The sequence below is a fragment of the Pelecanus crispus genome, chromosome 1 (assembly GCF_030463565.1).
Source record: "Pelecanus crispus isolate bPelCri1 chromosome 1, bPelCri1.pri, whole genome shotgun sequence".
In the NCBI taxonomy this organism is placed as follows: Eukaryota; Metazoa; Chordata; class Aves; order Pelecaniformes; family Pelecanidae; genus Pelecanus; species Pelecanus crispus.
The window spans coordinates 12,546,152-12,569,158 of NC_134643.1; the positions used below are offsets into that span (position 1 = coordinate 12,546,152).

The window sequence follows — 23,007 nt, forward strand, 5'->3', positions numbered from 1 at the left end:
ACCGTCTGCTCGGTGTGGGGCAGCGCCCGGGCTGGCTGCTCGCCCGGGAGCAGACTCCGCAGGCGGGTGGTACCCACTGACTGCAGCCTGAAGGCCCCACGCTCAGGAACACCCCAAACACCTCCGTCCATTACTCCCACAAAACAATGCCGAAATGAGTACCTGGAAACCAGTATGCTTTCCTAGAGAGAGGTAAAGGTGAGCTCTGGAATCACAGGAAACACAGACCATGGAGTGGTTATGTTGAGTCACTTTGCACCACATCTAAATGCAGACGCTCTCCAAAAGACCTAAACCAGATGGTAATTTCCCCATACACTCTTTATAAATAATAGATAGAAATGTATTTTGAAAGGCCCAGTGAGTGGTACAATACAGCAGATCCTGCCTTTGGAGGAGTTGTATGTTAATATGGTTATCTTCGTAAAGTAATTTGAATTTACAGTCTGTATATGCTGAGATTTTATTAACAGAAGACAGCTAAATTGTAAAACAAAAAGCAGAAAGACACATTTCAATTCTATTCAGTTACCTTTTGAGTTTTTACCAGTTCAGCAGCACCTAAAGGTCTTTATCCTGGTTTTCTTTTTAACTCTTTAGATATAGCTGTTTTCCAACTGATATTTTAGTATTAGAATTCAGAATCTAATCTGAGCTAGAAAATTGCAACTTCTCTCTACTAAATTTATAAGAAAAGCCAGTGAAATTTTGCTGATATTTTTATTTGAGCAAAAAACTATGGAAATCAGAAGCCTTCACATTAGGTATAATCATCTTCGGAACGTACTCCTCAGCATATATCCAGGATCATAATTAATGAAGTGATTGAAGGACATAAGCAGGTGTGTATAAATACAGCTTTTAATTTCAGAAATAATACAATTAATGCAAAAGTCCACTGACTTCAGTATAAGAACTGTTATTTATTTCAAAGTTCTCTATAGCGTGCCTAATATTTCTATTTATTTTAGCTACACATTTTGTATTGTTAACTAAGCCTACAGATGACATGCAATTCAGTTACTGAAATGTTACGATAAGTCACCTGAATCCATTTTGAAAAATATGTGTGGGCTTTATTTTGAAAATCTATTGCAAATGCTGATGAATGTAAGGAAACCAGCAGGTTGGCCTACTGGAGGGTTGCTGTAATACTGCTTTTTCAAAACTGCGGGGAATAATTCACTATATTGCTGCAGAGCAACAGAATGTTTATTTATGAATAACTATATTATGGTTGGTATGGCAGCTTATCTGCTTTCTTTCCTGATAGCTAGGGTAGTGAAAAACAAGTATTTTTCCTATTGAATATCCTCTTTTTCTGTAAATCTTTACATTGTTCTGGTTACTGCAGTGTGAAGTAAATTTTACAGCTAGTGGCCTGTTAAGCTGCACTAAATGTGAAAATAAAATGTATAGCTTTGTTAATGGTGATTGACGTTGACCCTAGTTACTATGTCAACTGCATCATCAACTTGTGATAGACTGGTTAAGGAATTTTCTTTTCTTTGAAGTTCATTAGTCTCAGTCACGTTTCCAACATATGATGACACTCTTCTAGGGCAAAAATAGGAAAAATGTAGATGATACTCTTAAGCAGAAAGTAGTATGTGATCCATGGGAAAAAAAACTAAGACACTACTAAGTACTGGACTCTCCAGAGAACTTTTACTCTTGGATATTTAGTGGTAAGACTTTCCTAGCTGTCCTGGTTTCGGCTGGGATAGAGTTAATTTTCTTCCTAGCAGCAGGCACAGTGCTGTGTTTTGGATTTAGTAGGAGAAGAATGTTGATAACATGCTGATGTTTTTAGTTGTTGCTGAGTACTGCTTATGCTAGTCAAGGATTTTTTCAGCTTCCCATGCTCTGCCAGGTGCACAAGAAACTGGGAGGGGGCACAGCCAGAATAGTTGATCCAAACTGACCAAAGGGCTATTCCATACCATATGACGTCATGCTCAGTATATAAACTGGGGGGGGGGTGGCTGGGGAGCAGCGATCGCTGCTCGGGAACTGTCTGGGTATCGGTCGGCGGGTGGTGAGCAATTGCATTGTGCATCACTTGCTTCGTGTATCATTATTATTATTATCATTATTATACTGTTACTATTAGCATTACTATTTTACTTTATTTCAATTATTAAACTGTTCTTATCTCAGCCCAGGAGTGTTTCTCACTCTTACTCCTCCAATTCTCTTCCCCATCCCATCGGGGTAGGGGGAGTGAGCGAGCGGCTGCGTGGTGCTTAGTTGCTGGCTGGGGCTAAACCACGACACTAGCTTTTAATCATAATGAAGTACCCAGATGTTGCTGCATTAGTGGACAGATTTCTGGATAGAATCTCTGGTTTTACAACATATTAATTGTGGGTACAGCTAATAAATATCCTGCAACATAGTTAATTAAGAATGTCCATGTGCATCGACCTTAACTGATTTTTTTTAATCCCAGCTGTGCATTGCAGAAGAAAAATTAAGTTCCAAAAATAGAAGTTTACATTAAGTTTCTTAGTATTTGTCCTCAAGAATTTAAAAGACAAAAAAAAGGCATTGAAGAGCAGCTGCTGCTCCCACTAAAATCAATGACGTGTCTTATTGAAAGCTCACTGAAATAATGAGAAAAAGAGAACCCAATGCTAAATCACTCTTTGCAACTTAAAATTTTTAATTCCATTCTTGTGAGTTTCATTCCTGATAATAATGGGAGAAGCAGAGAATGAATTCAGAAGAATTAAGAATTTCAAATGAAAAATAAAGGAGCGGGGGCAGTGAGCGCATGATAACGTTTGGCCTGTCAGAGAACAGTGATTATCACATGGTAAAAGAGGTATAGATAGACTTGGAGCAGCCACTAAAGGACTTTATGCAATCAGTGAGTTCTTTTCCAAGGCAATTTGCGTGGGGTTCATTTGCCCTACCATTAGACTAACATTGGTGTCTGAATTTGTCATCTTTGGCTGCTTTTTTGTTCCCGAAAAGAAATTGTCATCTCTAAATAGCATGTTCACCAGGCTAACTTGAATGCTTACATTAGTGTGCCATCTATTTCTCGCCATTTATGGCCATGAGATCCTTGGGTGTAGATGTCTGACTTTCAGATGTCTACAGTAAGGCAGTTCCCCAGACACTGCTACTGAGTGAGTTTTGGTGTCAGCTCCAAGAGAAGCACTGGTAGTACGTGAATATCTACAGCTTAGTCGCTGCCTTTGACAAACATCCACCCTAAAGATAACTATCTCATGTCAGACTGATTTAAAAGCACAAAGTACTCCAATATCAAGGAAAGGGAAATAAACTGAAGCATAGGCACTCTTGAATGCCAGTTCTACAGAATATATTCTGAAATAACAATTTCTTGCTTTCTTGGGTTGTGGAGTCATGGTGCAGTACCCGGGTTAATCATGTAGCAAATTACAAATGGAGTTCAGTGGTGCAAAACTAGAGAGATGGGCAAAGGCTCAGAGAAGGTCATAAAATGGTCTTTCTGCCAGACAGCATTAAAATACGAGAATGTTGGTATTGAACCAACTTGTGTTACTTGTCTGTAAATCATCAGTGAAGAGACATGAAGACACAGTATGTGTCAGATGGTTACCCCAGAAGGCTGTCCTTAAAGAAAAAAGATGTTCACCTAACCAGCCCTGTGTTCTTGCCAGACACTTTGGAAAGCACGTAGCGTGGTACCGAAGCAGAGTGGCAAGTGCCATGTACCGCTACTGTTCATGTAGACATTGTTTCCTGGTCCTGATCCTTGAAGGGTTTCCTTCTGAGATTTCTCAGCAAGTAATCCCTTGTCTAGGAGTCTTCTAGAAAAGTTTTCTGCAAACAGCAAGAAAAGAAAGCATCAGTTTACACTCTGGCATATATAAGTTAGTGGTATACCTTCACCTGTCCTTCTTCCCTTTCCACAGCTGTAATGTGGATTGGTAGTACTGCTGAGAAAAACACGATTTTGATAGCAAGACATTACTAAAGCCATCTTTGAGCCAGATTAAGATAGCTGGATATGAGAAAATGGAAACATTTAGGAACAGCCCTCAGCTTTAGCAAAGCAATATATTTTGGCTGGGTTAAAGGATTTTTCTGATATATCTAGAGCTAACACTTAACTGAGGACATGCAGTGTTCCCTGTAGAGAAACTCCTTCTATGAACTCTGAACTACCGACAAGTATGCACCAGTTTTCAGATGTTGTAGTACGGTACCAGCTCCTGCTGAAACAAAAAAGTTAATGCCTTTACATATAAATAAACTGTGCAGTCTGCTGAACAAGGATTAGCTCTAATGATTTTCATGAAGACAACTGATGACAGAGTTTCCAGTCCTGTACTCACAAAATACATGCAGTTCTCACTGTCTTTGGTGAAGGTTTGGATGATTGAATATGAAGGCAGTTCTGGTATCTCAGTAAGAAAAATATTCAGGAAAAAATTATATTTTCAACCTAAAGTTCATTAACAGTTGATCGTAGTCAAAAAAGGAAAGAGCAAGAGAAGAAAGGGGTGTGCTGGAGGGAGAAAACTGTAAATCCGGTGGTGTGAAACTGTGTGGTACTTAACATTCTGTTTTAATTTTCATGCCGATTTAAAGATGTTACCATTGATCTTCAATATGAAGCAATAATTCACTGCAAACTTGCTTTCTGTCATTCAGAGTTTTAATGTTTTGGAAAGAAATTTTTTACACAAATAATGGGATCTCAGATTTGGGCTTGCTTTGTTTTTTAATTATCTCCAGCTATGATGAAAAAATTAGGGGAAAAAAAGAGACTGTTTTGGAGGTGTCCTTAAGGAAACTCCGTATGATTACTTCTTGTTTTCCTGAAGAGGCCCTGCTTCCTCGCATGCAAGGTACAGAGGAGTCTGTGGATGAAAATTAGATTGCTGTGTGGAGATGGGAAAGTTACATGCACTCCCCTGTAACTCCTCTCTAGTGCCCTATCAATGCCCAGTTCCCAGAGTAGGAAAAATGGCCTGAAAAGAAAGCAGAAGTCTACAGCTCTTCAGAGACTACCAAACTCAGTAGCAGTTGTCATGATACTATTAAAATTACAAACCATGTTTATTCCCTAGAGTTCTCAACATCTAGTAACATTTGCCAGTGTGAAATTATTTTTTACTGTTTTCCCTGCAGCATGGCTGTGGAAATTTTGTGCGTGTGATACAGTCGTACAATCGCACACACCTGTATGTCTGCGGCAGCGGCGCCTTCAGCCCCGTGTGTGTGTATGTCAATAGAGGGCGCAGGTCCGAGGTAAGTCTCTTAATTTTATCCACTCATTTTGTGGTGGGCCTTACTCGTGTTACGCAAAACTCAAAATTTTGAAAATGCAAAAATCAATGATCCAAATAGGTTCCTTCACCCATGTTAGATAGAAAAAGAACAAAGATCCGTAGTTTTCTGACCTGTTATCAGCAAGAAGCAAAGCCATGGTCAAAAGCCATGCCTCAAATGTGATGTTTGTCCAAAATTCCACAGTCATACCAAATGCTGGGCTACATTTGCTACTCCTTTTTATTTGACATTGTCTGGTGAGTTCATTCCTATTATTTGTTGGAAAAATTGCCAAGAAATAGTTGAAAGGAAATGGCCAGTTAGACAAAAAGTAAAATATGCAGTCCACTTTTCGTAACTTCCATGTGTCACTGATTCCTGGGAGAAGCCCTTAAGTGGGCTAACTATTCACGTATGTGAAGGTTTGCTGGACTTCAGCTTAATACCCACTAGATGCAACCCCAGTACAGGTAACTTTCATCTACTGCACAAGTTTTGCCCCAGTAGATTCTGCCAGGATGAAGTCGGTAATTTTTCTCATTGCTGTGGGATCTTCCAGGGTGTAAATCTTATTTTCTCTGGATAGGTCTCCAGTTTTTCTATATTCAGTTTCACTGTATATTTTCAATATATAAAGCACCAGATGTTTCATAAGTATATTGTCCAAGTTTCCTGATTTGAAAGTGAAATGTTTGTTTATGTGCAAATGTAATAGGTAATTAATTAAGCAACCGGAAGGAGAAAGCACTTAACTGAGACCCAGCACCTCAGTAGCTTTTGGGTCAGATTCAAGTCTGCAGGCACAGGGGTGTGCAGTATATTTTCCTGTACACTGTGGAAGCAGATGTGTTGGGAAGGAAGATCAGAGTGTGCTACCTGGAGTTTTGCCATGTGAGGGCAGCTTTAAAAGCTGGGCTGGCTCCTGGGGAAGAGACTGGGAAATTCATCACTGATTTCATTAGGAGTGAGATGGGAATACTGGCCAAGACCCAAGACTACTGCAGAGGTTGCCAGGGAGGTGATAAATCATTGCTTCTCCAGGTAGGTTTTCATGAGATGGTCTCACTGATTTTTGGTAGATCTCTACCTGGCTCCAGCCTCCTTAAGACACCACTGCACCTTCAGTCTTAATGAATTATCTAAAAGTAGAGGATCATAGGCCTGGATTTAAAAGTGCAAGCAAGCAGAACTGAATAAGTAAATCCATCCTTCTGGTTAACAGAGTCTGCATTAACTTATTTTGATGTATTTTGAAACAGGTCAGCTTTCCTCGGCATTATCATGTTTCTTGACAAATTATTTAAAACATGAAAAGTGATCTCATTTGTCTCTAATTAATGCAATATTCCTTTATCAGCTTAAGTAATAGTACTATAGTCCAGAGAACTCTAAGTCTCATTATGTTAGGTTTTCTGTAAAATGACGTTGGGGAGGGAGGGGGAGGGCAGGAAATGACATCTCCAGATGATGCAAGAGGTTAAATTTCCTAAGTTAAAAATAAAGATACGTGTCTTGGAAGAGCAGAACTGACTTCACTTAGCCTGTCTTTATAGCTACATGCCTATGATCAATTGATTAAATAAACTGCTGTTTCAGACGTCTGGAGTCTGTCAGACACTTGACTGTAGGCATCGCATGCTCAAAGCCATTACTGTACAAGCCAACAATAGCATAACAGTTTAAAACCAAGCATTTCCTTCTGAACTCATTGCATATATCAGTGCATGACTAAATAGAGCACAATGAAGAACTATGTATTGTTGATGGGACTAGCGAGAACTCATTTTTTTCTCTGCTTTTATCATTTCACCTTTAATTTAGTGCAGTTTTCCATACACAGAAGGCTGGTTTTGCACATCCAAAATGGGTACTTTAGAAAGCACATCTGTTTTTCTCTAGAAGATACAAAGCCTGACAGCAAGAGTCAGATCCAATGACCATTAGAACTGAGCCTGTTTTGCTCTTTTGTCTCCAGGATTCCACATAATCTCACAAAAAAGCTGGTTTCGTTGATGAGGCACAATGTTGCCCTTTTCCCTGAAACAGAGGTTAAAAAATAATTAATTCTATTGCTTGGCACACTTGATACTTTGGTCTTTTGATAATGACTCTCTTAGTCATCAAAATATATTCTAATGTCAAAGTAAAGGGAAACAGAAGGAAAGGTAATCACTATGTGAATTAATTATAGACTAAAAAGTAGTTTAATATATATGAAAATCAAGTGTAATCCTGGAGCTACTTTAATAGTGCAGTAATGGGCATTTTGAATTGGTAAATAGTGGTATAATATAGTAAATATGGAGTAACATCAAGCTGCATATTAATCTAGAAGCAAAACAACAACAAAAAAAATCCCAAGATCATATTAGAAACTTCATACGTATGTTTTAACATTGTTTAGAGAGCTTATTACTGAAACAATAGATAAGATCTCTGTGATTAAATTATGCAAAACAGAAGAGAGGGAAAAGAGATGGGGGTAATGGATATGAAAACTTCCTGCTGTAGCTGAGCATTTCGCGTTGGTGGAGTCTCCAATTCGCTGTCACCAAATAGCTGCTCAGTGATCTGTGTGGCATCCCCATTCCCCTGTGATTTACATTAATTGTTAAAGGAAACAGAGTTGCCTCCCTTAGTCGAATAACTAATACCTACATGACAGAAACCTTTCTTTGGAATTTTTGACAGCTACCTTTTCCTGTTGAAACAGAAGTGTTTTAAGTTTGGCTGTTTTTTTCCTTGCAATTGTGTCTTTTGGCCTTTTATTAAAGATTAGAAGTTTGTTATAGGAGGCTAGGCACAAGTTGTTTGTTTGGTATACAATGGTATTCAAGTTGATGTGCTGTGGATCAATGTCTCTGCCATTACTGACTGCAATTTTTAAGGAAAGGACTCGGACCCAAGAGTCCCTTCTTAGTCAGCATACTGTGCTTTTCAGTATTGCTGGGAATGAAGAAGTGAAAAGGCACACCAAGGTGGGCGAATTTTCTAAAGATATTCAGACTGTATTTCAAGCTGTTGTCGAGGTTGCTTCTACTTTGCCAAATGTATTTCCTATTTATAAATCACATAAAATATAAACAACCCCCCATACCAAGATTCCTAAACGGCAAAAAATTTCCAAAAGATTTCAGGCTATGCAAGAGATATTGATAAATCATCTGTCACTATGGAGCTGGAGCTCTCTACATAATCCAAGAGATGGTATTGAAGAAAATAAGTAAGATTTAGGGGATTTTTGGAGATCTGATAGCTCAGTAAAGATCAAATTATTTATACTATCACCAAATGACAATTGTCATAAGAGATTTTTATTTAATATGTGTTAGTGTTCTAGTATCTTTATTGTAAAGTCCTAGACTAGTATAAGTATCACCATGTATTTAGCAAATAAAGTATAAATAACTGCAAAAACACAGAAGTAATCTCCACAGATGTTATTGCAGAGATCAGTCAACCTCTCCAAAGCATAACTGAGCTAGAGGAAAGAATTCTTTGTTTCAGTGTCTTGAATTTATAACAAGAGTCTTGAAAATAACGGGGTACCACTGAAAAAGTTGTCTAAAAAGATGATGAAATTCTGAATACGAAAGCTAAACTGCTGATAGTATAGCAAAAGCGCCCAGCAGTGCGGAGCATTGCTAATGCTGGAAATAGCCAAGCATAAAAATCACTTTATGTCTGATGGTTTCTCAAATGAGAAGTGACACACAAATCTACATTGCAGGAACAAATCTTCAAGATCGACTCAAAGTGTGAATCAGGAAAGGGACGCTGTTCTTTCAACCCTAATGTGAACACGGTGTCTGTTATGATCAGTAAGTAAAAATATTCCCAAGTTGCTGAGGTCTAAACCCATATGATCATGCGTGGTGTGGATTGACGAGATGCCCGAAACGAGCTGGACACAGAATTCGGCCTCCAAGGAGCAGTACTTTGTGTGTAACTGATGGGCACAAGGGTTGGGTCCATCCTTGTTTCAAGGTTTACATGGAGCTGAAGGTGGGTGTACAAATGAAATGCAGAAATAAGCTGTTGAAAGGGAGAGAGAGAGAAACAGAAGACAAAAGATTGTCCCTTTTCCAGCTTACACATTTTTTCCCAGGGTTAGTTTCAACTTTGCATTACCCTGTCTAGCATTTTGTGTTTGAACCGTTTCTGACCTTGTTCATCCTAGACACCACTTGTGTCTCATTTAATTATTTGTAAAATATCAGAGTAGCCAGGGAAAGAAAGCCTGAAGACTTTAGTTACTTTGAATTTCATGTTTGTTGTCATCTCTGCTGTAGAGCCCACCAGCTATTGCAAGGCTCTTCATTCTTCATTTGGCTTTATACCCAACCAGTTTTGCAGTTTTCTTCCATTTGAAGGGCCAGAAAGTGATACAACTGACACACCTCAAATATTCTTGTGATTTGGTGGCAACTGTACTCAGTGACTGTGAGATATATCCCATACAAAGAATTACTGCAGTGCCTGTTGCATACCTAAGTGAAAATTCAAAGGGGGCATACGCTTTGTGCAACCTAAGTTATCATTAAAAGAAACTCTTTTTGGTTTTTTTTTTTTTCCCCAACCAGGAGGCTTACTATATATACCTAGTGTAACTAACTGACCTTTCACATTTGCAGCATGTTCACAGACTTCTAGTGCCAAAGCCTTGATTTTTCAACATGTGCCTACTCCTTGCTATATTTTTGGCTATGAAGGAATAGCAGTTGCACAGATTTTTCAGGCTTTCTTAGCAAATAAAACTTAGTGCATACAGGTACTGCATATTTCACCCATGGTTTACAAAGGAACAATGTGTGGTGTTTCTGCTGTTCGGCTTCCACTGAAATCAATGGCAATTACATATAATGCCAGATATTTCCTTTAGTGTTTGAGTTGCATGGAGCTTAAGGGGAGTGTCATATAGTCTATCCTACGTGGTCTGTTTAAAACATGAATTAACTTTTTGGTTTTTTGATTCCTCATTGCAAATATATTTAGTGCAAAGGACAAGTAATTTCATTCACAGGGGTATGACCTGAAGCACCTTTAGAAAACAGGCAAATGCTACCTAGATAACTCTCTGAACCTTGGCTGCACTTATATCTTTATCTCATCAGTGATCTATGGTCAGTGTTTACAGACACTCACTCTGTAAAGAAAATGTTTGTTCAGAGTCAGTGATGGATTAATCCACTGCTACTCATTGCTTTTCTGGTATTATTAAGTGAATCAACTGTCATTAAAAAATAAAGTTTCCTTTCCTTGTTCCTTCTGGATTTTATGAAACACCATAAAATACATTGTTTCTGAATTACTGTATATACAGTGAGCTGATTTTTTTCTACAATAGATCTATGGCAGCTTTGTTCATCTCGGTAGACTTTACGGTAGACTTTACGTTATATTCCTTGATCTCTCAGTTATGTGACTGAAGAGACCTTCCCTAGCGTTTGACTTCTCTTTCATGACATAATTCATCTACAAAGTTTAAATTATTCCACAAAGGTCACATTCTTTTTCAAAAGACTCCCACAGATTGAGTTTTATACTTTGTCCCTGTTACTGCAAAGTCCAGTCATTTCAAAAACATGAAGCTTGAATGAATTTAGCTTCAATATCCATGCCAGGAAAGGGAAGATTTTGAAAATCACAGCTTGAGTTAAAATGCAAGGACTGAGCCCATGTACTGGACTCTTCTTTGGGCATTCTTCTGCAGGAGGAATTCCTTCCCCTCACTTCAGAAGATAGGAAATACTGCCAGACTGGGTAACTCTTCCACAACAAAAGAACCATTTTTAAATATAGTTGCAATTTCTTGACCATTTTGGGCATCACCAGCCTAGAATACAGCGGAAAAGCTGATTCACTCTTCAGAGGAAAATGATGCTATAAAAACAAATTTGAACTTGGTACAGTTTGCCATTGTACGAAGACACTTTTGCGTCAAAGCAGTGAAAAATGTCCTTTGAAGAAGCTTGGCATAACTAATGTGCAGGATGCATGTCTCTCTCCCCACTAAGACTCTGAGATATTTATGAAAGCAGACATACCTCATCAATTCAGTAATTCCACCAATAACAAAGAGAAGTAGTGTGAAATAGTTGTGCTGTGCAGACCAAGTGCTGTGCGGAATTTAAGAATTTAACCAAAAGGAAGTGGAGCTGACGGATATCATCTGATACATGATTAGCAAGTAGACGCTAGGAATGCTTAAGACATAACTAAAAGCTCTGATATGTAATAGGATTAAAATTACATAGTGTAGTACTATTGTTAAAGTGTGTGCCTATGTGTATATGCATAGGACTATATATACATAACGTTTAGTGAGAACCATAAGCCTGATATCTTTCAGCCAATTTATTTTATAATAAGAATTATTATTCAATGAGGCAATGAGGCCAATATACAAAATCAGTTATAAATCAGTATAGATCTAATATTCTGTCAAGACATGCTCAGGAAGTAAATGCTTCACAAACATGCAGTCAATGCATTGTTTAAATCCCCTGTGTATGAATCTTGTCATCACTAGGAGAGATGAGAGCAGAAGAGTGGCTGCTGGCTGCTCTGCAGGGGTTCAGTTCAGGCTCTAGCCAGCAGCAGAAAAACAAAATACTCAAGAGTTTTAATTGTCTCATGAGCCAATAGTCTTCCATATTGATGTGCGCGCGCACGCACACACACACACACACACAGAAGGCATAAAAATAGCCTGAAGCACTTCTGAACCTGTGACTCTTGCCAGCTTGACCACACTCTCTGGGTAGTCCAGGAATTCAGACAAAAACATCAATCAAAGGACCCAGCTGTACTGGAATGTATTCAGCCACCACTCCCACTCTAAGAGTTAGAGTTTATTTTAGCTACTGTTTTCTACTCTGGGGTTTCATTGTCATTAGTCAGTGGAAATTGCTTGGTTATTCATGGAGTAGAAGATGATAGTATATGTAATTAGAATTATAATTATATATATGTGTATTTATGCACACACACAGACTCACACAAACACAGATATACATCCTGACTGATGGACTGTTTTCAGCCCTGCACAGGGAGCAGAAGTTCATAGTTCTGTTAATGTAAGTTGCATGTCTAATTCTGTTCAAGCATAATGACCCTATACTTAGAATCACGTACACGAAAGGGGACAATTGTTGTTCCGTATTACTCTGTGTAAAGTTCAATAATAAGATTGTCTGGCCTTTGCAATACTGAAGTCAGCTTGAGGCTGCCTGGGGCAGCCTTGACAATACTGTTGGTAAAAATTGGCACCGATCCATTGACTGCAATAGATGTTGTGCCAGTTTACACCAGGAATAAATTCAGCCCAGTCATTTTGTCTACTCCAATAACAAAAAAAGCTTTTTGAAGTACGTACTTTAAAAAATGAATGTGATTCTTTTTGATAACACCAGCCTGATTTTCCAGTGATCCTTTGCAGTGAAAGTTGAACAACTAAGCTTCACATCAAAGAAAGGCTCACCACATACGCAATTCTGCTGTTGCATTTAATTATGCAGTTCCCTAAAGTCTTTAAGAAAAATCTGATGATTCTTGTGCATTCTAGTTTGTGTCTTTGTAAATCAGAGGGAAATCCCATTCCCATGACCCAATATTTATCTGTATTGACTCCTATGTAAATAGAGCTGATGAGTTTAAAATAAAAATAGATCGATAAACATGGATTTCCCAAAACCCGTAACAATGCATTTGCTTTTTCCCCTCCATTTCAATTCTTTGCAGATGAAGAGCTTTTTTCAGGAATGTATATTGATTTCATGGGGACAGATGCGGCCATTTTTCGGAGTCTGACCAGGAGGAATGCAGTGCGAACTGACCAGCACAATTCCAAGTGGCTGAGTGGTGAGATGCCTTTGTTTTACCAGAGCTTTTAATGGGTTTCACAGAGATTTTGCTTTGTTTTGTTTAAAAGAAAGAGCTTGTCTTTTCAAGAGCTTTTCTCTGAATGTAATTTATGAAGTTGAACCATGGAGAAATGTGTGTAAATACATATTGTAGACAATGCACAGATGTAAAAGGTTCACTACATGAGCCAACCTCTTAGGCCACACCACCTGGTGGCCTTTTTTGCATTAAGACTGAACCAAACTGTTCAAAGGAAAGTGTATGAAAACCTTTCAAATGGCAAGTGGTCAGACAGTCTGGCTTCTAGGGGAGTGCCTTCTCCACCTCTAAGGCATCAGGCATTGCCTTAAATTAGCGTGCTTGATTCTAAGTTTTTTCCTAATGTATTATCAACTTCAGTTAATTCAGGCTGATCTACCTCTGTACAGAAGACTCACTACCACTCGCATTCAAAATGTGTGCAGAAGTCCCATTATCAGAGAAGTCAGTGACAATAATTGCCATTTATTTCAGTGGTAAGAAATTGATTATCAAAACACAGTAGGAAAACTAATTTCTGAGTGCAAACACTTAACTCTTGGCTTCACTGAAATCAATGTGAAAATTCTCCCTGACTTCACTGATAAGAAGACTCCTTCCAATTAAACTATTTTGAATCAAAGAGGTGGTCAACCCTCTGAGCAGAGATAGATGTCAAAGGCTACAGAGCAACTTACATAGCAGTTCCAATTTAAAAAAGCCTTCAGGTATGTTGAAGTAAAGTTACTGTTTTTGTCGTGGCTATTTTTAGGGTGACTCTTGTTATTCCTGTGTGGCTGCGACTACAGTGAAATCACAGGATTGCAATCAGAATAAATTCAATTCACTATGAACGGGAAACTATGTCTACTTCCTAAATTTTTCTTCTGTTTGCTATACATTCTTACACTTATCTGCACACTCTGAAGTGTGCACCCTAAAGTGAATTAGGGAAAAAGAACCATTAAAATGCCTAATTTCTGGAAAATCTGCCTGTTACTTATGCTCAGAACAGGTACTTGACAAGCACAATTTACTTCCATGTTTTAGAGCCAGAGTCATGACACTTGTTATATTGATTAAGAATGGGCTCATGTGAATAGAAAAATACTGCAGTCTAATGTGAGTTTTCTGTCAGAGATCCAGCCTTTGTATCGGATTGTTTCAAGAGTTGTACTGGATTTCAACCAATCAAACAATTTTGCATGATCATTGAAAAGATATAGCCTTCATGCAGGAAGTTTCTTCCTTCAGACAAAGGAGAAGGTCTTCTGAGGACTCCCTCCACTGTCCATTATATTTAGCATAGGAAATTGCCAAAAATGGATGTTCTGCAGGTACCAACACCAGTAGAGGTGGTTGCCTAATAAAGGATTGCAAGAAACTAGTGCACAGTCACCTGCATGTTATAATGTACATTTTAAACTACATTACACTAGTGCTCCTTTACAGTGTTTTGTATGTTTATCAACCTCTGATATGAACTCAAATGCTGTTCAAGCATTTGCATATTCTGCTTTCCTTTTTCAGTGCTCCAACAGCTATTTGTGTCTCTTATTTATGCATTTTTGAAGTACCTTATTTGTTCTTTTCCTAAAGAGTCTTTTAGTAGCTCACCTTTATGTTTTGCCTCAGTGAGTCTTTCCTTAAGTGCCCCTGATAACACACTGATTCTTCCCTCTTCTTCCTCCAAGTCTTTGAATCTCTGCAGTAATCTAATACTATTGCTTCTGTATTTTAATTGCTTTTCTAAAAATCTGCTGTGGGATAAAATGTGAGGATGCAGAAACTTAAGGCTGCCAGCAAGAAGCCATTTACGTGGCAATATGTGGTATATCCACACATGAGGCTAGAGCGTATAGCCTAACCTGCCACAGCAGTACCTCTATATGCATTGTATAGCGTTTCCTTGAAGCAGCCAGTGACTGTCAAATCATTATTTGTGTATACTGATGCATCTTTGGGTTTCATCTTTCTGGTACATTGTTTCATTTCAGAGCCTATTTTTGTGGATGCTCATGTTATCCCAGATGGCACTGACCCCAATGACGCCAAAATCTACTTCTTCTTCAAAGAGAGACTCACAGACAACAGTGGCAGCACAAAGCAAATTCATTCAATGATTGCAAGAATATGCCCAGTAAGAACCATTTTGTTTGCCAGGTTGTTGGGACAAGCTGCTAGTGTGACACGATAAGCTAAAAGGCTAAATGATTGAAAAGCCTTTGATTTATATTCGAATCAAATTTCCTGTTTCAGCTTCCACATTCGTAATTAAGAAGAGCTGTTACTGAACACACAGATAGGGTCTGAACATGTGATGTGTATCTGGCTGTACCTATAATCACATGGAAATTTACAGATTCAGGAATCTGTGTATTTCTCTGACTGACTCAGAATAGTTATGAGGGTTGAATTTCCACATTTGTTGTCCTTTGCATGAATGAGGTACATTCTTTGCTTAGAAAAACTGAATTATAAGACAGTGAAGTCTTTCACACACATAAAAACACACTCAAAATCTATGAAACACATTGGAAATATCAGAGCCAAGCTTTTAAATGGGTTGATTTAACTTTCAAATATTGCTTTCATTTTTACAGTATCTGTCCTTTCGGAGTTCTTGTATTTATGTATGTGTGAGCCTAACTTTAAAAACATGCACAGGAAAATTAAATTCAGGAGTTATGGCTGCTTCTGCGCAGTAATTAATTTATGATCGCAGCACTCCTCATTGTCTCTATTTCCTTTTTCATATCTATAATCAACTGTAGATGAAAAATGATTGAAGCAGCTATTAATAGCTCTGGTGAAATGGATTTTTTTTAATGAGAGCAAAATTATAAATGCATGATTACTGCTAGCCTTTTCGTGCCTTGTTTTGGAAAGGTTCAGGAAAATAATTCTGAGCGTTTGTGTATTCCTTGTCTTTAATCTGGGTCTTCTTTAGAATTTGATGCTTTGTGATGTTGTTGTGCATGTGTGTGAGGGCATGTTTGGAATTGTGTTAAACTCCCTCTCTAGCAATGGGATGAGGCATGTGATCTCTTCTATAATCTCTGTTTTCTGTATTTTTTTGAGGATGCCCAAAGGCCTTTCTGGGTATTTTGCAAGAAGACATTTCACACAACTATAGCTGTATTTGTTATTGTTACTGTTATAATGAAGCCCAGATGATTTCCGAAAGGCCTCGGCCTGTTCAGACTTAGACTGAAGTCAGTGGCAGAATCCCAAAGCCAATGAAAATAAATCTGAGTCAGTCATATTTGTATACTTGTATACCATCATATTGATATATCAACACCTTTGAGACTGGCCAAATATATTAGTACAATGGTGCCAACAGAGACACACCACACCCCCCCAAAGACCTCTTATGGGTCACCCAAAAAGTCTGATTACCCGCTCCAAGAGCACCAGTGAAACATGCACAGCATTTCATTGAAATCACTTTTGCCTAGCTTCTACATTTCCTTTCTCCCTTTCCTTGGGTGACATTGTGCTGTGCAGTTTGGATGCTACTGCTCTTATCTAAGGTGTTCAACAGCAGAATGAGGAGGGAGCTGCACCATCTGGTTTAGCAGTTACTGTTTCCACGTTGCGCTGGAGAGAGATGGGGAGATCCTTGAGCAAGCTGTGACCAAGCCAGCTCTGGACCAAGCTAGGAGGACTTGCAACAGTGCAAAACTAGCTTGACCCATGCTAGCCATCATTTCTGAAATTAGTTCAGAGCGTCCATCTCATAGGCCAGCATGGCTTACTAGGTCAGATGCAGCTATAAGGCTGTCAGCACTAGAAGAAACATCCCACCGTAGGACTATTAGACCTCTTAGAGGTAGCATGGACTTCGCCACACTACCTGTCAGTGAGCGATACGGATCTCCACAGTCATTTCCAATCATACCTACACGCATTGCTGCTGCACAAAATCTACTGCCCAACCCTCCCAAGCCTGCTAGCCCAGCACAGAAGGTCTGCTCGGAAAACTAGTTCTTGTTTTTCCTGTATCTGAAGCGTTTAGATGAGGGGATTTGGTTTAGGCTTATCTATTTTTTCATATTGAATATACCAGCATAATTGTCTAGATGACGAATCACGTTAACCTGAGGAAAATGTGGGAAAGCCCAGGAAAATATTAGCTGTGTTGTATTTTTTTTCTGAAAATAATATTCCTTTTCAGAATGACACGGGTGGTCAGCGTAGTCTCGTGAACAAGTGGACAACATTCTTGAAAGCAAGACTTGTATGCTCAGTAATGGATGAAGATGGAACAGAAACATACTTTGATGAATTAGGTATGGCAAGAAAACCCCTTAAAAGTTTTATCTAAATCCTGCACCCTGCGCATATTTAATTATTGATGTTCGTACAGCTCCTTAGTCAAGTTGCTGACAGTAAAATCTTGACCCTGTAGAAATTCATGACAAAATTCCCCTTGCAGTTTTATGACAGGAAATTAAAATTCATAAATCTCTCTGGGTAATTATCATTATAAAGATAATTAATCTTGACTATGTAAAGGAATTATATATGCAAAGAATTAATATTTGGAAGTGAATACGTAAATGAAGTCTATTGTTACTTTGCTCCTAGTTAGGATTATGATAGAGGTTTTTTAACATACATTTCTTTGAAACTGTTTCTTATACCACTGTGTAACATACAGCTTTTCTGCAATACAGTTTTTCTTTTTTCATCACTGGATAGAGGCCTCAATTTGATAGTTCAGGATGATACTAATAAATCCTGTTACTGGCACCAGCAATAATACTATGAATAAAGATTCAGTGAATAATCTATACTGCAGTCACAAGCTGTATAAGGAATTAATAGATGCATGTCTTGATATGTAAGTGCCAAACAACATTATGAGAAAGTTTCAAATCCTGTATTGTCCACAGCTGTGACATACCAAGTCATAGTTCTAAATTCCGGTACTGGAAGATCTGGTATGTGTATTAGAATAAATATAAATATAAATCATATAAATAGCTAATGGGCCCCACACTGGGGCTGCATCTGATTCTGACCTTCTTTCCACTGTAATCTCGCTCTCTTTTCTCTGTCATTATTCCTGATTCTCATCATAACAAATGGGGTTTGGAATCTTTCTGACTTTATATCTTTACAAATATTCGGTGTACTTGCTTTGGTTCAAGGTTTCTATGGAACCTGATGGGCCTAGGAGCAGATCCTAGCTTGCTGTAACCCAGAATGTGCAAGGTGCTTGGAGGACTGACTTTCAGAAGTTCCCAATGCCTCCTAGCACTGCCACAGCAAGTAATCTTTCAGAGCTGTGATTTACAAGCCCACTCCTCTTCAACAAAGCAGTAGGATAACTGCTTTTAGTTTTCTGTATGACAAAATGGAGGACCTTACAGAGTAAGAGACAATGTTCTCATCCTGGGCTCCCAGCACAATCTTGTAGCAATGAGTAAGAAGAATACAACGGCAGCTGGAAATTCATGTATAATGCAGAAGAGTGTAACTGCCAGTCCTGCATGGTGAAGTCTTTTGCTTTTGACGTATTTAAGGGAATGTTTAAAAATTTCAGAGGGTTAATGAAGGAGCCACATTAATGGAAAGCTAAATAACATATTTCATGATAAAAAGCTCAAATTGTTCAATCTTTTTGTGTGTTGTAAAATAAGTTTAAGAGGTAGCTTGATTATAGTTATTCAAAACATTTGTAAGGAGAAACTGCCAGAGATTAAAGTATTGTTCACTGAAGTGTAAAAAAAAAAATCAAGAGATCAGAGGTAAATGTGGGCAAATTCAGTTCAGTGAGTAGGTACAGTTTTGCATAGTGCGGTCAATAAATTCCTACATGACAGAAACTGGGAAGTTTGCATCTCTCAGTGTCTTCATTCCAAAACTGTGTGTCATTCATATCATGTTGAAAATGAGCTAGTGAGGGTGTCTAGAACGTGTACTTGATGATAAAACACCTAGTTGTCCTGCTGTGCATTACATCCATCTATGGGAACTCTTTGACCTACTGCAGCTCTAATGTTTGTCTACTGTTGAGCAACCTGCTGAAATGAGATCCAGCTGAGAGAAATCTGCAACATGGATCTTGAACATATTTGAAAATCTTTGCCTTCTGTCTTCATAAGGCGAGATGGCATGGAGTTAATTTCCAAAACTGTTTCTGAATGTTCAAAAGCTTGATTTATGCATATGGTCCATTCATACGATAAGTCTGCTTTTTCCCATTGAAGTCTGAGACAGAACTACTGCTGACTTCAGCAGGAATAAAGTTATAAATTAAACTGGAAAATAAAGTTTTCATTAGTATTCAAAATGTTTTTCCTTTTCTTTCTTACAGAGGATGTGTTTCTTTTAGAGACAGATAACCCCAGAACAACGCTCGTGTATGGAATTTTTACAACTTCAAGGTAAATGGGGAGATTTGAAAAAAATTACCTTTCTGAACTGCCCAATTTTCTATATGGAAACTGAAAGTGATGGTTTGTGGTCAAGGCTGTTCTGTGCAATTTTGTATGTCTGCTGTGGCCATCATTTGCATGCAGGAGTAACAGTCTCAGTATGATTACTGTTGGTATCCATGTTAGAGCTATGCTACTTGGAGCAAACTGCTCCCTGACGTACTGTCAGCTGGCACTGGGAAAACGTTTCCGTGGAGGGCCACTTGTTACCCTTCAGCAGCGGAAAGCTAAAGAACTTCAACACAGTGAACTCATGTGGCATCTGAGAGCAATTAACACCTCCTGAAGGACATCCAGCACCCGAAGGATCAAACCGGGAATTCTTACATGAGTTCATACAAATCATTTCCAGTCTCGCAGCTGGCAGATGATCGCACAGATGGCAAATAACCCATGTCGGCTTCAGTTGGCTATGAAAATACAAGCTTATGTGGCATTTGATCGCCTCCTTGCAGCATTAAGCTCCCTGTTATCAGTCAGTAGTACTCACTATGCACTTTAGAAAGCATTCAATGAGTTCCCAGGGGCTATGGAAGTACTACATATGGCTTACTATGCTGAAACTCTCCTCAAAGATAGACCGACAGGTGGACCAACAGATTCTGCTATCTTTACCTTTTTTTTTTTTCACTTTTCTCTTGCCCTTATCCCATAGTGTTAGTATACAGAGTAAAATAGTTACTGCTTACTGATTTCTGATATGCTCTCCTGTATTATTTAACTGTTATTACTTAACTTCAAAGAGGTTTTTTGCTTATTTTTTTATTTCATTTAATTTATTTGATCAAATTAGCAAATTATTTAACTTATTACTAGTAATTGCTTTAATGGCAATTTCTAAGGAAAAATCCTTGCATGAAAAGATGTTTTTTCCCAATACACTTTTCTGTCTTTTTTCATGTGGATCCAGGGATCTGCTTTCTCAAATGTGTGAACCAGCCAGGAAAATATGATTTTATGATATTTAATTGGGAAAAAAGGAATCCCGTAACGTGTAAACATCTGGTGCTTTCTACATTTCATGATTCCTACTGCACAAAAAGAGAAAATGCTAGGGTTATGTTTAGCAGTAAAACCACACTTATGATTAGGTTGTGGATGCAACATGCCTGAAGTGGAAACACTTTTACCTAATTCTCCTGGTATTCCTGCAGTGGAAATGAGGTTTGAATCACAGGACCATATAAGGTGACAACAAAGAAAAAACTTTTCCTTTTCCTGGCTCTCAAGCTTTTTTCTCTCTCTATTGAAGTTTTTAGTCATGCATTTCTGTTATCATGAACCACATAGTCCATGCTTTCTTTCTCTTTGTTTGACTACAGATTGGATGTGCTACCTAGTTAAATACAGCAGTCATAATGATGTTTACTCCTTAGCAGTTCCTTTATCTTCACCTCTGCAGACTTCCAACTCAAAACAGTAGCAAGAAAGAAACGTCCCACCAAATAATAAATATTATCACTTTTATCTAAACCATACAGAAGGAAACCAAGTAATATTGAAGCGAATTATTTTGGTGGCATAATCTGCTGTAAATCTAACATAAAACATCTGGAAAGATTAAATACATTTCTTAAAAGCTATTAATACCTACTAAAATTTCCACAAATACCATCATCCATCTGAAAGGTTCCTCCTGCTAATCCATGTATAGCTGAGAGCAATATGAATTGCATTTTCCTTGTTTAGACCCTATGTGTAATGTTTTCATTTTTTTTCTGGAGTGTTTTTTTTCTTTCTCAATTGAAAACAGAGGGTTACTTGGATTATCTTCATCCTACAATTAGCATCAGGCAGATTTCAGACTGTCTGGAGTTCCCACTTGGTTAAGATAAATATCCCAAACCTTATATGCAGTGAGTGAGAAAAAAAAAAAAAAAGGAGTTAATTCACTCCAGTCAGTGTTAGCATCACTCTGGAAATTATTCCCCTAGTGCCCTCCATCATCATGGAGTGATGGAGGCCATTCAGGGCTTGCACTGGCTGAGGAGACATCTGAGACCATTGCTGAACCCAGAGCAGTGGAAAAATATGCCCTTCTCATAGCTGACCCCCTGGGTTCTCCTCAGGAAGCATCGAACTTCAACTCTTTTGAAGGGGTCTTTGTAAAACCCGTTTTGTGGGTGAATTTGAGCACTGTGTAGGAGTAATTCCTTTACAGACACAACCTGCCCCCATTTTGCTTAGAAAAGCTGGCAACTGATTGTAATAATCTAACCAACTGTAATTGCGCTGGATGTTTTGATTAATATTTTAGCCACGTATTTTAGGAGGCTCATGGAGGTCTTGTGGTTAATATACTGGTAGGGAGTTCTGGAAACCTGTGCTGAGCTTGGCAATACAAAGTTTATAAAACTCTTGTCTCACTGAAGTCAGCAATATTTTTGCCATTGATTTAACTAGGGCCAGATTATATTTCTTTTATGTTTGACGTTAGGAAACTTTCTTATTCCACCAGTAGGGTAGTACCTTCCTCCCTCTTTTTTCAGTTCACTGTTCAAAAAGGTGCTAGGTCTTAAGGATTAATGGAGTATATTGGGAAGCTAAATTAGATGGTTTTAAATGTATTAAATCCATGCTATAGAAGCATTAAATTGTATTAAATATATTCTTTTAGAGTTATCTTTCATTACTGGACCATTCAAAATGATAGAAAAGCTATACAGAAGTTGGTAGATTGCAATACTTTTTCCTACTGTCTTCCAGCTCCATATTTAAAGGCTCAGCCGTGTGTGTGTATCATCTGTCCGACATCCAGACGGTGTTCAACGGGCCGTTTGCACACAAGGAGGGCCCAAACCACCAGCTGATTCCATATCAGGGCAGAATTCCATACCCGCGACCTGGCACTGTAAGTACAAAGATGTTTATGCAGGCTTGCCAATTACTTGTCTTTGTTTAATACATAAATAAATATTACTTATTCCAGGAAAATGGACTGTATGTGACTATGACACTTAGTTACAGTTCAGAAAAATTTTATTTGCTTCTGAGCTTGCCATACAAATCACATAGTATCTGGAAATCTTTTAGAGAATTAAAAGTCATGCAAAATTTAGTCGCTCTTGCTCTTTCTGCTCAAAGGGTGGTAAGAATTATTTCATTAGATGGCAGTCATATTGTTTACATGTACATTTACATTTTGTGTGTATGTTTGAGCAAAAGATAACTAAATAAATAGCATACAAAGATGGCACTGTGAGTGTGTTCTACAGTCTGGATCCAAACCTCTGTAAGTCTGTCTTCAGTCTGTGTGAATTTTCCATAGCTCTCTGAAGTTTTACAGCTCTACTGGGATGCCTGGGAGATGTAGTAGGAGAACAAGGCTTCTGGGACTTCTCATTTGACTAGGTCTAATACCCTGTCAGGTATTGAACCTTAGATGAGAAACCTAGAAACA

General features: G+C 38.3%; 1 protein-coding gene across 1 annotated transcript in view; it reads left to right on the forward strand.

Annotated features, from left to right (window-relative positions):
* Window positions 1–23,007, forward strand: part of SEMA3C (semaphorin 3C) — a 119,927-nt gene that overhangs the window by 69,864 nt on the left and 27,056 nt on the right. The window contains exons 4-10 of the mRNA XM_075713785.1: window positions 5,134–5,253; window positions 9,005–9,095; window positions 13,018–13,137; window positions 15,156–15,298; window positions 17,339–17,453; window positions 19,487–19,556; window positions 22,314–22,458. Coding sequence (XP_075569900.1) covers window positions 5,134–5,253; window positions 9,005–9,095; window positions 13,018–13,137; window positions 15,156–15,298; window positions 17,339–17,453; window positions 19,487–19,556; window positions 22,314–22,458 — 804 coding nt within the window. The remainder of the gene's footprint in view (window positions 1–5,133; window positions 5,254–9,004; window positions 9,096–13,017; window positions 13,138–15,155; window positions 15,299–17,338; window positions 17,454–19,486; window positions 19,557–22,313; window positions 22,459–23,007) is intronic.